General features: G+C 35.3%; 1 protein-coding gene across 1 annotated transcript in view; it reads right to left on the reverse strand.

The window, feature by feature from the left end:
• The window catches only part of SLC2A13 (solute carrier family 2 member 13), a 311,261-nt gene that overhangs the window by 163,695 nt on the left and 133,618 nt on the right, over nucleotides 1–13,948 (reverse strand). The window contains exon 4 of the mRNA XM_081061327.1: nucleotides 234–342. Coding sequence (XP_080917453.1) covers nucleotides 234–342 — 109 coding nt within the window. The remainder of the gene's footprint in view (nucleotides 1–233; nucleotides 343–13,948) is intronic.

Here is a 13,948-nt window from a genome sequence, read left to right on the forward strand (position 1 = left end):
TAACGGGTGGCATAAAAGAGAAAATTATTTGAAATTAAACAAAGCACACAAAACAAATCATCTCCTTCTAGTTACAAATTAATAGGATTTAAAAAATGCAAAGTTAACTATCTTCTAAAAAGAGAATCCTACACATTTAATAACAACAAATCACCAAGAATCCTATTCTTTTTTCCATGTAAAATAATTCATTCTCAATCTTTTCAGTAAAAAGCCAGAAAAAAAATACATACATGACGGTGTTAATGCCTGAGAGCTGTTGGAACATTTGTAGGCCACAACCCACAATTAAAGCTCGGCGAGTTGGGGGATAACTCAGCATTCTGCAGATCACAGGTCCAGCTTTTTTAAAAAGGAAAGAAAAAGAAGGACACATCTATTATTTTTAGTTCATTTCCCCAAATTTTCATGAAATAAACATGACTGGGCATTTCAATACAGAACATACATACTTTTACAGAAGTCTGGGCATAATGTATTTATTTTAATCTGTATTAAATTTACTGGCATGCCATTGGTTAGTAAAATTATACATTTTTATAATGCATCATCTATATATTGCATTGTGGGTTCACCACTCTGAGTCAGTTCTCCTTCCATCACCATATACAATGTATTTTTTAAAACAAACTTAGTGTACATATATATCTGAATTTAAACTGTAAAAGCAACAGGAAAGAATTCAATAAAGCAATTATGAATACTAGGAAGACCTACATAACTGTAATTGCCAGAAATTATTCTTTCTTAAATCCCCATGAGCTGTATTAACCACTCATTGTTCTTCTTCCTTGGCAATTATTTATTACTTAAAATCCATTCAATGTGGGAATACTTACAAAGTCACTGGCAAATTGCTTTAGTCAACCAAAGAAATGGCATTCATTAAAAACAATTAAAAAAACATTCACTCCAATTTATTTGATTAAGTAACAATATTCATTCTAATCTACTCAACTAAAATTAAGGAGTTTGGGCATGGTATCAGACTCTGTTATAGCTGCAATGGATATTAATAAAAGTTACCAAAAATAATAAAATAAAATATATACATATATACATATATATGTATATATTTGTGTGTGTGTATATATATGTATATATATACATACATATATGTATATATATATTTTGAATAGTTCCCCAAGTGGCATTCAGTGATCATTTCAAAATATAAACGAACTTTCAAAATGGCCCAGATATTCTTGGTTTTTATATCAGAACTCTAGATCAGTTCTAGAGCTGAAGATACGAAACACTGAGGTATTAATAAGGTGACTAACCTTATTGATGCCTCCCGTCTGGGCATAATTACTAAAAGTGCCCCCTCTATTCTCCAAAGTGCTTCAATTACACCTTCACCTTAGCCTTAAGAGGTATTCTATATAGTGTCCTCATGGGCCCTGAGCCAAATCGGAGGAACTGTGGGATTCCTGCTGTTAGAAGAGATGGCCTGGAATCATCAGGATGTTAACTGCTTAATGAGAGGCATTTTTCCTGGAGGCCAAGTATCATTAGTGAACTCTAAACCAAGTCAAGTGAATTAAAACCTAAGGAAGTTTCACCATTTCAGGAATCTTTTGGAAATCTAATATTCCAGCTCACAGATATGGAACAGAAAATGCTGTTGTCTCAGCAATACAAGTTAATATGGATGCCAAGCCAGGGCATTAACTAGAACTAATTATTATAGGAGAATATTCATCTCTACCCCGGTATAATTATAGTCACATGAAGACTTGATTTACTGCAAATGATTTTGTCTCTAAACAGTAGGACAGAATCCAGATAAAGAAGCACTGACGGTCAGTCAAAGCTCAATGCAGTGACAACCCGTTTAGAAAGTAGGCTGAGAGTGTTATAAATATCAAAGTCCTTTAGATTCAAGTAAAGCAGTAGTAAAACCTAGTATATCAGAAAGTCTGTGTGAAATAGCTTTTGAGAGCTTTACTGTGCCAATGTTAAAATATTAACTGGATCAGTGTCTGAAAGATGAGCAGGCTCATTTGCAAATTAAGAGGTCTACAAATGTGCCACATAATAAGAAAGATACACAGCATCCTGTGTCTACCTATTTCCATAAAACAAAAAATTCCAATAAAAAAGGTTATCATTGGGGAGGGGGTTATCACTTTGTGAGGGGTACAAATGTCTAACTATGACTTTGTTTTGTACACCTGAAACAAACAAACAAAAAAACCCTCAGTATTAAAAACAAAACAAAAACGGTTATTATTTACCTTGTGTCCCGTGGAAAATTTATAAAACAATGACAACAAAACAAAAACAAGCAAAAATCCTTTTCAGCTTTTAGTGGCCTCTATAGATTTGAAACTAGTCTTCTGCAAGAAATTTATGATAATCTTTGGATAGCTGCAACTATTTGCACTATTAAACTGTCCCGTGATTTGATGGAGAGACCAAGTAATACTGATTTTGAAGGACAAAATAATAAAAAGAAAATTATGTCAAATTAGGATTAAAGTTTGATTTGACAAAATATCAAGAGATAAACTAGTGCATAAACATCACATTCATTTTCTAGTTTTTGATAATCTGGTTTTGGATTTTCTCTTGGTTTGACTTTCCCCTTAAAAATAAACAATGGTAGTTCATATAACAGACTCGATTTTAAAAAATAGATAAATTTTGGTCACAGCAGCTGCACATCAGACTACACATGAACAAAATTAAAGAATTTCCTTTCATTAAAATCATAAACCTAGCTTTATTAGGCAGTAAAACATAACAAATGCAAACCATCATTAATCTGTATATCAAAGAACTATGAGGCAGAAGAAAACAATCAAATACATTAATTGGTTGAATGTTCATAAGTGAAAAATTTTAAATGTCATACTCTACTTATATTTCTTTTGATTTTTGTAATTAAAAACATTGCTTGCACACAAACATTTCATACTTAATTTTTTTTAAAAAATGTGTCTTGGAAACACAGAAATTCCCACACAATAAAAACTAAAACCTCTAAATCAACTAAAGCAGATTGGAAATGCAAGACTCAAAATATAACACATAATAAAATAATAGATGCAATAACTTCAAATGGGTTCATCGTTTCCTTCATTCTGAACACCTCTTACTAAGTAACTTTCACAATGGTTGTCTGGGTGTGGCAGGGACTCTGGTGGCACAGATGACAAGGACAGTTCCACGAGTGAAGCTATGCCTGTGGACCGGCTGTCTGTGAGAGAAAAGAATCTAGGGAAGCTTCTCCAGGTCTGATTAAAAATGCACCAGAAGGTACTTTGCATAAAATCCCAGCTCTTGATTTCCACCAGCAAATATGGGAATAATAGTTACCAGATTTACCTCCAACATGAAACAACTAAAATACCACGCAAAAATAAATGAAGCAATCATTCTCATGATAATGAAACAAAGGATACTGACTCCCGAGATTCAGGAAACAAAGGAGATGAACCCTACCACAGCCCCAGCCTAATGCTTTGAAAAAGTTTCCAGGCTACAGCACAGGGAAGGGAAACCACGCAGATCCTAATGCACTTTTTGAGGTGAAAAGATGCAGCTGAGAATCTAGGGGTGCCAAGGTGGCTAGAGTTCACAGGGCAAAAAGAGAGATTCATAGGAGAAGACAGTGGAGATCTGCAGCCTCCTCCTTCCACAATGCTCAGCTGGGCACTGATTTGTGGTTATGTGTGAGGAAACTACCCAATGCAGGGGGAGGAGCTAAAGAAAAGGATTAAAGAAATCAGTCCCAGGAATTTACACAGATCTGGAACATAACCTGTTCCTTCCAACAAGAGTGAAAAACCTAGACAGTGAGAAAGAATATTTAGGAAGGTTCTACCTCAATAATGGTATAAATTTAGTCCCAGATTAAACACTGTTTGGGGACCATCTAAAATGCTTAAAAGCAACAACTAACTGCTTTCAAGTAACTGAATAGCATCCCAGAACAAAGTTCAACAGTAAGACAAAATTCATAATGCCTGGCATACAATGAAAAATCACCAGGCATGCAAAAAGGCAGGAAAGTACAACCTGTAGCAGTAAGGGGATTAACTCATCAATAGGACGTAACAACCCTAAATGTCTATGCATCTAATAAGAGCTTCAAAATATACGAAACAAAATATAACTGCCAGGGGAAATATAAAAATCCACAATTATACTCAGATATTTTATCCCACCTTCCTCAATAATTGATGGAATAAGTAGGCTGAAAATCAGCAAAGGTACATAAGACCTCAACAACACTATCAACAAACTTCACCTGACTGATATTTAAACATTCTACTGACCAAGGGCAAAATACACATTCATTCTACAAGTAAATACATGATAAATGTCTTGGAGATAGGTTATATTTTGAGGTCTAAAAACCAGTTTCAATTAATTTAAAAGGATTCATGTAATACAAAGAATATTCTATAGCCATAATGGAATTAATATAGAAATCAGTAACTGAAAGATAACTGAAAAATTTCCCCCAAACTGGAAGCTAAATAACACATTTTCATGGATCAAAGAAATAGTGGGAAATTGGATCTTGAGCTGAAAGATGTGGCATATGAAAATTTGTGGTATGGAGCTAAAGCAGAACAGAGGACAATTTATAGCAATGACGTTGGCTTCTTTCTTACAAAACCAGAAAATGAGAGACAAATAAAACCCCAAATTAGCACAAGGTAAAAACAAACAAACAAACAAACAAACAAATATATAAATAAATAATCTATCAGAATGGAAATACATGAAATCAATGAGGAGATAGTTGAGAAAATTTAAAAAATCAATGACACCAAAAGTTCTTTAAAAATATCAATAAAATTGATAAACTTTGACCAAGATTGAGGAAGGCTGAATAACAACCTCTCAAAAGATATGCACATCCTAATACCTGCAAATTGCCATGTTAGATGCCCCCGTCCCCCGCCCCCAAAAAAGGATTTTGCAGATGTGAATAAGTTAAGGAGTTTTGAGATGGTAAGGTGATGTATTATTCGGGTTGGTCCTAAATGTTCACAGGTTTCCCAATAAGAGGGAGGCGGAGGGAGATTCGATACAGAATGGGAGAAGGCAATGTGATCGTGAATGCAGAGATTGGACTGATGCAGCCATAAACCAAGGAATGTCAGCTACCACCAGAAACTGGAAAAGGCAAGGAACACTGTCCCCTAGAGCCTCTGGAGGGAGTATGGCCCTACCGACACCTTGATTTCAACCCAGTGAACTAATTTTAAACTTGTGTCCACCAGACTGTGAGAATAAATTCCTCTTGTTTTAAGCTACTGATTTTGTGGTAAACTGCTACAGCAGCCATGGGAAACAAATACATAGATGGATCAGAAAAAACAGAGAAGACACAAATTACCAATATCATAAACAAGAGAGGTGAAATTAATACAGATTCCACAGCTATTTAAAAAAATAATACAGGATATATGTTAATTATTTCTCAATTTTTTTATAAAAGAAAAAACTTAAAAAATAACAAAATAATGCTACGAACAACTTTATGGCATTAAATTCAACATCTTACATGCAATAGGCGAATTCCCTAAAAAAACAGAATCTTCCAAGGCTAATTCAAGAAAGTCTAATATACAACCCTACAAGCTATTAAAAATACTGAATTTGTAGTTAAAAACTACAAATTAAAAGCTTTCTCCTACGCTCATCAGTGGTTGACTGCAGAAGAGTTACAAAGGGTTACAAAGGAAAAGTTTTTGAGAGACACGGATAGGTTCACTATCTCGATTGTGGAAAGGGTTTCATGGTGTATATTTATGTCAAAACGTATCAAATTTTAAACTTGAAATATGTGTAAGTTATACCTCCATAGAGCAGCTTAAAAAATACAACTTTCCAAAAACTCTAGATGTCAAGAGAGCTGAAATGGTAAGAAGAAAATTCAGATATTCAAAGACCATGACTTTCACTTAAATAAGGACACACAGGGATTACTAATTAGAGGCAACGATAAATATTTGATTAAACTGAACCAGTGAAGTCAGTTTTGAGATTACTAAGTGAAAACTGCAAAGGATGCAGGATCCTTAGAATTTCTTCAAGGTTTTCTTTACTGTTATCTTCCCCCTTTATTTTGTTTTATTTACTTATAGATTTTATTGTATACTAAAGAAAACTTGAGGGAGAAAAAGTAGAACTCATTATGATTAATGAATTATAAGACATAACTGTAGGAGGCTTTGCCTCGGCTGAGAGTCTTCACAGAGTAAATTCTTTGCTATAAGTACAGATACCTCTGTGAAGAAAGCAGAGCCTTTGTTGAGAGCAAGATAATCGCTGCTCAGCTTTAAATATGACTCTCCCTACACCCCGCGTTGAGGCCCTACAGTTGGGTTATAATCAAGCACAGCAAGGACCCAACACTGTAGTCCTCTCCTGAAGGCAACTAGGGGAGGCCATTTTATATCCTGCAGGCCTGCAGGAAGAGACGAGGTACAATGGCCACAATGACTCCAGAAGATCAATGAGCATTTTAAGGTTTTCTTTTCTACACCCCACCCCACAACCCCCTGACCAAGAAAACCTGACATCCTGATATCCAGCTATTAACCAGCGCATGCTTTAGACAGTCATCATTTAATTTTAATTATTTCATGAATCACCAAGTGTCTTGGTCAGCTTGGGCTGCTATATCACAAAAGGCCATAAACTAGGTGGCTAAAACAACATTTATTTATCACAGTTCTGGAGGCTGGCTGGGAAATCCATGATCAATGGGCTGGCAGATTTGGTTCTTGGTGGGGGCTCTCTTCCTGCCTTGTAGATGGCTACTTTCTCACTGTGTGTTCACATGGCTTTTCCTCCGTGCATGTGTGTGGACAGAGAGAGGGAGACATAGATAACTTGTTTATGCCTTTTAAGGGCACTAATCCCATCATGTGGGTCCCACTCTCATGACCTCTTCTAAACGAATTACCTCCCAAAGGCCCCATCTCCAAATACAATCACACTGGGGATTAGGGCTTCAACACATGAATTTGGAGGAGACAAATATTCAGTCAATACTACAAAGAGTATTAGGCATCTGCTCGAATCTCAAAAGATTTTCTAATATCTCAATAGCTCTTCATATCCTTATGAATCCCATAAGGGGTGGGACAAGAGTCCCACGAAGTAAGGAAGAGCACATAGTGTTAATGAGGAGAGGAAGCACAGGGTGTTTAGATAACTTTTCCCAAATTACACACTAGTAAGAATGCAGAGAGCGAGGACTTAAGCTAACTTCTTATAAATGCCATAAATGTCAAGAAATTTTGTTTGTATACTTAAGAAAGCTGATTTGTCTTAGCAAGAAAAATCAACAGTTATGAACAGTGTGAGCAACAAAACACAAAACTGAAACACTTCCAAGCTACAGGAATAAAAATACTGTGTTCATCCTGACTTTAACCCCTCAACTTCTTTTTTCTCTTTTTTATGGCCTCATTTGCCACTATCCTTAGCCTTAATTCCAGAGTTGTCTGTTTCAAAACATTCATTTCACTTTCCTCCTTTCTCCATTCCTACATCCAGGGAGTTGAACGTCGTTTGCAAATAATTAGAGAAATGGGCCACCCGGTTGATGACAAATGCAGTGCATCTGCATCAGGCCCTCCATGCTGCCAGAGGAGCATTCACGCATCTCTAGTTGGCTCCCAATTATATTCTCACAACACCCATTTCAAACATTCCTCCTCTTTGGACTTCCTTGCTCTCTCCAACCTCTCTAACCAAGTATTCCCTAGCCCATTTATCATAAATCAAGTATATTCCATGAGCCCACTCTGCATTAGATACAGAATCATGATAAGGCCCTGCCTTGGAGGAGCTCGCATCGTGTGGGGAGGGAGTCACACACGGAAATAAAACAAGCTCCAATAGCTTACGTGCTCTAATAGAGGTACATGTAAAGTATTATGAGGTTGAAGAATTTAGAAGACCCAGAAAGGGTGTGCCAGCTCAAGTACATATAAAACAAAAGCTATCATTTCCACCCGCAAACTTGCTCTTTACCTCGTGTTACCTAATTTCACATAAGTCAGGATCAAAAAAGGTGGCATTTGGCTATTGATTCCCCCTTCCTACTTTCATATCTAGTAAGTTCCCAAATTCTAATGCAAATGAATGTATATGTGCCTGACTTATTTCCACAAAATGTCAGAAAAATGTATCTTGTTTTTGCATCTATTTTCTCTCAGCTTTCCCAACTCTCTTTGCCCCAGCTGGGCTCACGTCCATCTCCTAAGTGACAGAACATGGCAGTAAACAGCACTTATGCAGACCAGTGTTGCATTTCCAGCTCCACTGCTTAGCTACTATGAAGTTTAAAGCATGTTATTCAACCTTTCTAAGCCTCTATCTCCTCTTCAGTTAAGTGGATTCATAGTAGTATAATACTTGCCATTATGTGAATTAGATATAATAAACTTCCTGGCATACATTATGTGTGATGGTTAAATTTATATGTCAGCTTGACTGGGTCACAGGGAGCCTAGATATTTGCTTAAACATTATTTCTGGGTGTGTCTGTGAGGGTATTCTTGGATAAGATTCACATTTGAATCACTCTACTTAGTAGTAAAGCCAATTGCCTTCCCCAGTGTGGGTGGGCATCATCCAATCCACGGAGGGTCTGAATAGAACAAAAAGAGGAGGCAGGGTGAGTTTGTTCTCTCAGGCTGCCTGTTTGAGCTGGGACATTGGTGTTCTCCTGCCCTCAGACTGGGACTTACTCATACACTGCTCTCCAAGGTCTCCAGCTTGCAAAGAACAAACGATGCTGTATTCTCAGCCTCCATCTTCATGTGAGCCCATTCCTCATGACTGATAAATGAATGAATCTATCTAATCTAATCTAGTCTAATCTAATGTTATCTAATCTATATCTCCTATTGGTTCTGTTTCTCTGGAGAACTCAGACTGGTACTATTATATATTCAATAACAAAGCCTTGTATAGGTTCTCCATATCTCTAGTTTCTATCGGATCAATCCAGCCTCTCCACATTGATCACACACACTAAAGCATACCATTAATCATCTACTTTACACTTACCTGCTCAAAACCTTCAGTAACTGATCCATCATGGCCTGTTTCATGAAGGGCCCATTCTTGCCTCAGCCTACCTTTCAAGATTTATCTCATACTGCTTCTCCTCTAATATACAATGAGTCAACAATCTTTGTTTAAACTGTTTTATGAAAAGAGGTCTTATTTTTACATCTCTGCCACTTATATCATGCCACTTATATCATTTACATCTCTGCCACTTATATCATTCCACTTATATGAGGTCACCCCTGCTTCCAAAAGAAGATACTATGTCATCTGAATCGTGGTGTCATTTTTAACACCTTTCTTATGCTCTCACTGCCGGCCAATTTGTTTGGCAGGTTATGCAGCTGATGTCTCTTCTATACTGAGTTATGACCTCCACACTGCGTTTGTGGGGTGAATGGCTCAGGTTTTATCTCTATTTTATCATTTTGCTTCCCACTGTACTTAGCCTAGGGTCATGCAAATAGAGAAAATTCAATAAATATTTGTTTAATGAATATGAGGGAGGAGGAGGGAAGAAAAAGAGCAAGAAAGAAATACCAGAACAAATAATGGTTAATGAGAACTCAAGACTGAAGCAATCTGAACACAGTGCAAGTTGTTAAACAATGTTGTGATTAATTATAAGCTACCACTAAGCTCCTGAGCACACCCATGCTGCTTTCCTCTTCAATATGCAGCAGATGATGTTTGTGATTACAAGCTGGTGCTTGGCACAAGCTCTGTTTGAAAGAATGGACTGCTGCTATTGATAAATGTAGCCCCATGTGGTTCAATCATTCCTTCACAGTCTGGCATTTATGCCAATACATTCTGAAATCCTTCTAAGGAAATCAATTTGTCAAGATGTTGTGTTGGGCTGGTTGTCTATAGATGCGTGCTTTCGAGCTGATCATGGTACATTAAACCCTGTATGCGATGACTGTGTTAATCTAGTCATTATTATTCCAGGTTGCTAAAGTAAAGACTTTTCTCTCCTTCTAAGGAGAGATAATAATAGGGCTTAATGCTACTAAAATACTGTTTTTCAAAAACCTTGTTTTATCACTATCAAGAAATCTTTCTAAATTCTAATATATTTCCTTCATCAAAGGTTATCTACATAAACAAAGGCAATCATAAACTGCATCCTTCTAGCCCAGCAATTCTCAAATGAGAGATCTCTCAATTTCGTACAGTTATGGGAGGGTGGTGTTATTGTGGGGGGAAAAATATTAAAAATTGCTACTTTAGAAAACCTTTCTTAAGCAAAAGGAGACATCCTTTCCTTTTAAACAAATGAGTAATTTTTCATAAGCAACTATATTCTTAACATTAATATTGTCTTTGGACAAAATAATTTTTTAACGAAAGGACAGATACTCTTCAGCTCATGGTATTCTGACAGTATTTTCATAACAAGTTGTCCTTAGTGATATAAAAAACTTCTCACCTACTCAATTTTTCAATAGATATTACACACTAAGATATAAGACTATCTATGACTTGCATCTGTTAAAGGCTACACAACCATAATGTTGACTAGTGCAAGGAGTAAGAGTCTCCAAATCAGGAAAACGCAGGTTTGAATCCAGTTTAGCTACATAGAAGCTGTCTGTCCGTGGGCAGGTGCCTTACCTCCTCTCAGCCTTACATGTGATAAGGTATACGTCACAAGTGTGTTTTGATCATTAAAAGTGGTACATGAAGTACATCACACCAAAACTCAAATAATGATCTTATGATTTTATCCATAAACTCTCTAGTATAGAGTTTCTCCACAGCTAAATATAATTTGGAAATTTTAAATTAAAAATCGTCAACAAATGGCATAGGTTTTCCTTCTGTGTAAACAAATAAAGTCTTCACTTTTAAAATTCCACAAAATAATTCCAAGAGCTTCACTAACATAAAGAATAAATGGATTCTATACTTATAATTTCTATTTCGTTTATAAATAACAGAACACTCCTATACAGATTACTAATTAACCACTAGGTGATAAATCAATAAGATCTATACCAGAGATTCCTGTAATAAATGGTAGTTCTATCAAATTCAATGATACATACTGCTAAACCATTCATACAACCACATGTAAATTAGAATTATCCCATTCTCTGATTTCATTTTAGATAATTTGTAGACTCCCTAGAATTTAAGTATTCCTATATCTCTAACAGTTTAGAACATAGTAAGATCTACCCATATGAATTATGCTTCTAAACAATCATTTTTTTGTATTAAAAAAGTATGTATTCATATGGATATTTGAATTTTATATGAATATTTTATATGAATATTTGAATACTATTCTATTAGTATGTCCCACTTTTAAATTCAAGTATTCAACAAGTAAGTATCATTGAGAATAAAGCTGAAAATCTAACTATGATTCACAGATTTTGTACTCTTCCTTCTTGTTATATTTAGCTTTACATGTGATAGTTACCACAAATAAGATACCAAAAAGATAAAAAGATTAAGGTGCATAATCTTTACCTAAACTCTTTGGATAGTTTAGGATACCTAAACTCATGATTGTTCTGAAAGATTCTGGAAGCATGACTGCTGCAAACATATGTGGTACTTCGAAATATAATATCTTAAAGGAGAAAAGATACTATGTTTTCTGTCAGCATGAGTCTCAGAAAATCATAATTATTCAAAAAATACCCAGGAGATCAATATAAAAATGAACCAAATATATGAGGCTATAAATATATTCTCTAATCCCAAAGTAGTTCTTAAGCCCCAACTCTCTTTTCCCATTGTTCAATTATCTCCACCACAAAAAAATAAAGAAAATAAAGAGAAAGAATACTCATGGTCTCCTACATTGTTAAAAAATATCAGTGTTAGATACTAAATACAGAGTAAGAAATAAAGACGTTCTATAAAAATAACTTAGTATTAAGTTCTCCAAAATTGGGTAGAAATTAAATAGAGCATTGGGTTCATAGAAAAGAAGCACTGATTCAAAATATGGATTTTCCAGTACTCTCATTTTTCACTTACAAAGGTTTAACTCCTAAAATAAATAACACTTATGGCAGAATGTAAATGCTGTTGAAAAGAAACAGGGCAATAACTACATCTTCTACTTGTTCAGGTGTGCTAGGACACATGAGATATAAAACGCTTTTTGGTGTGCCATGAACAGAACAGACAGTCTACAGGAAGCTCCATAAATGTGTTTGATTGCTCAGTTCAACAGTTGGTGCACAGGAACCTGGAGAACACAGGGTAGATGATGGATTCTAGAATCTATTTTGCTCACTATGGCAATCCCAAAGATCCTATATCATAGCATATAAATAAAACAAATCTCCCTTTTTTAGGGCTACTTTATACACTGGTTATCTTGGCAAGTAAAGTCTTTCTACCATAGATCTGAGTGGCTGCTGAGCTTGCGTTAGTAAAGGATAGCAGTCACTTCTGCAGACCTTTGAGGAAAGGTTGGCCTCTATAGGAAGTATGAATCAAAACCTGGATTTGTATAGAAAAGACTTGATTAGAAGTGCCATTTAGCCTTCTTGCCTTAATTTACAAATGTCCAGAAGATAACAATAACTAATAAAATGTTCGACACAAATGACAAAATATAGTCATTATATTTCACAAATCAGATACAACCTAAGTAACAAGAAGACAAATTAACTGGCACAAACATAGCTTCATTTATTCCAGAAAGATGTACTAAGAGCAACATAAGTACCACAACAACTCCTTTAATTTTCTTTTCCTCGAAACATTTTATGGCCTAAAGTGGTTAACTTAACATCTCCCACTCATGAGATCAATACTAAAATAAATCAGTATCAAAAAGGAATTTTATGCACATCAACAAGTTGGTACATTAGTTTCAATTTTAAAAAGCTATTGGATTTCCATAAGGAATTGATAATTTTTATTGAAGACAAAATTTTAAGCTTTTCTGTTAAGGACTCATGTTGCTACTTTCATCAAAACTGAACAGAACAAAATGAGATAGCTACAAAAGGTGGGACACAGACTAATAAATCTGAGTAAGTTTAAATTACTTTTAAAACTACTTATATATCTGGCATAGAATGAAGTAATCTAACTTACCAAGAAACAAAAATATGATTTCAAAAATAAATTTTCACAAATTTCTACTTATATGTCTGGTGATATATGAGGGGCTCAGCTTTGGAAAGGACATAGTTTCTGTTTACTCATGTATTATAAAGATCAGTTCAAAAATCTCAGCACTTTTTTATGACAGAGTACAATTTTCTTGATCTATGAAGGAGATTTCCTTCGGGATCACAATTTTATTTTAAGACAAACCTATTATATATCACTATCCTTGAAAGAACTCATAACTCAACAAAATCCTATAAAATACCACTATATCAAAAGAAAAGCAAAGGAAAACTAAAACTTGCAAATGACATTTAAGAGTGATTAATATTATTTTATCAACTTTAGGCACATAGCATATCCCTGAGATTTAAACAAAACTTGGGTATGAGAGATCTGCTAGCATAATACAACACCTACGGGAAACAGGGCTTGCCTGTAACACAATGGTGGTAAAATCTTCCTTTTTCTCTCATACACACACATATGTGTGTGTGTGTGCATACATGTGTATGTGTGTAGTATACATACACACACTTCTACAAATGCATGTGTATATAAACGTGTATGTGTATAAAAATATGGTGAATGTCTAAATAAAAAAAATTTACACTAAAAGAAACATTGCCATTACTCCCCCTCAAAATTCCTCTGTCCTCACTTTGAACACACGTATCCTGTTGTTCTTGCCACTTTCTGAAGCAATTCTGGAAGTCCTCTTTGTGAGTGTCTTCAGTTGTACTGTGGTGGCTGCCTTGATGTCCAGAGTCGATTCAAAACGTTTACCTTTCACAGTCATTTTGACTTT

The sequence above is a fragment of the Rhinolophus hipposideros genome, assembly GCF_964194185.1.
Source record: "Rhinolophus hipposideros genome assembly, chromosome: 9".
In the NCBI taxonomy this organism is placed as follows: domain Eukaryota; kingdom Metazoa; phylum Chordata; class Mammalia; order Chiroptera; family Rhinolophidae; genus Rhinolophus; species Rhinolophus hipposideros.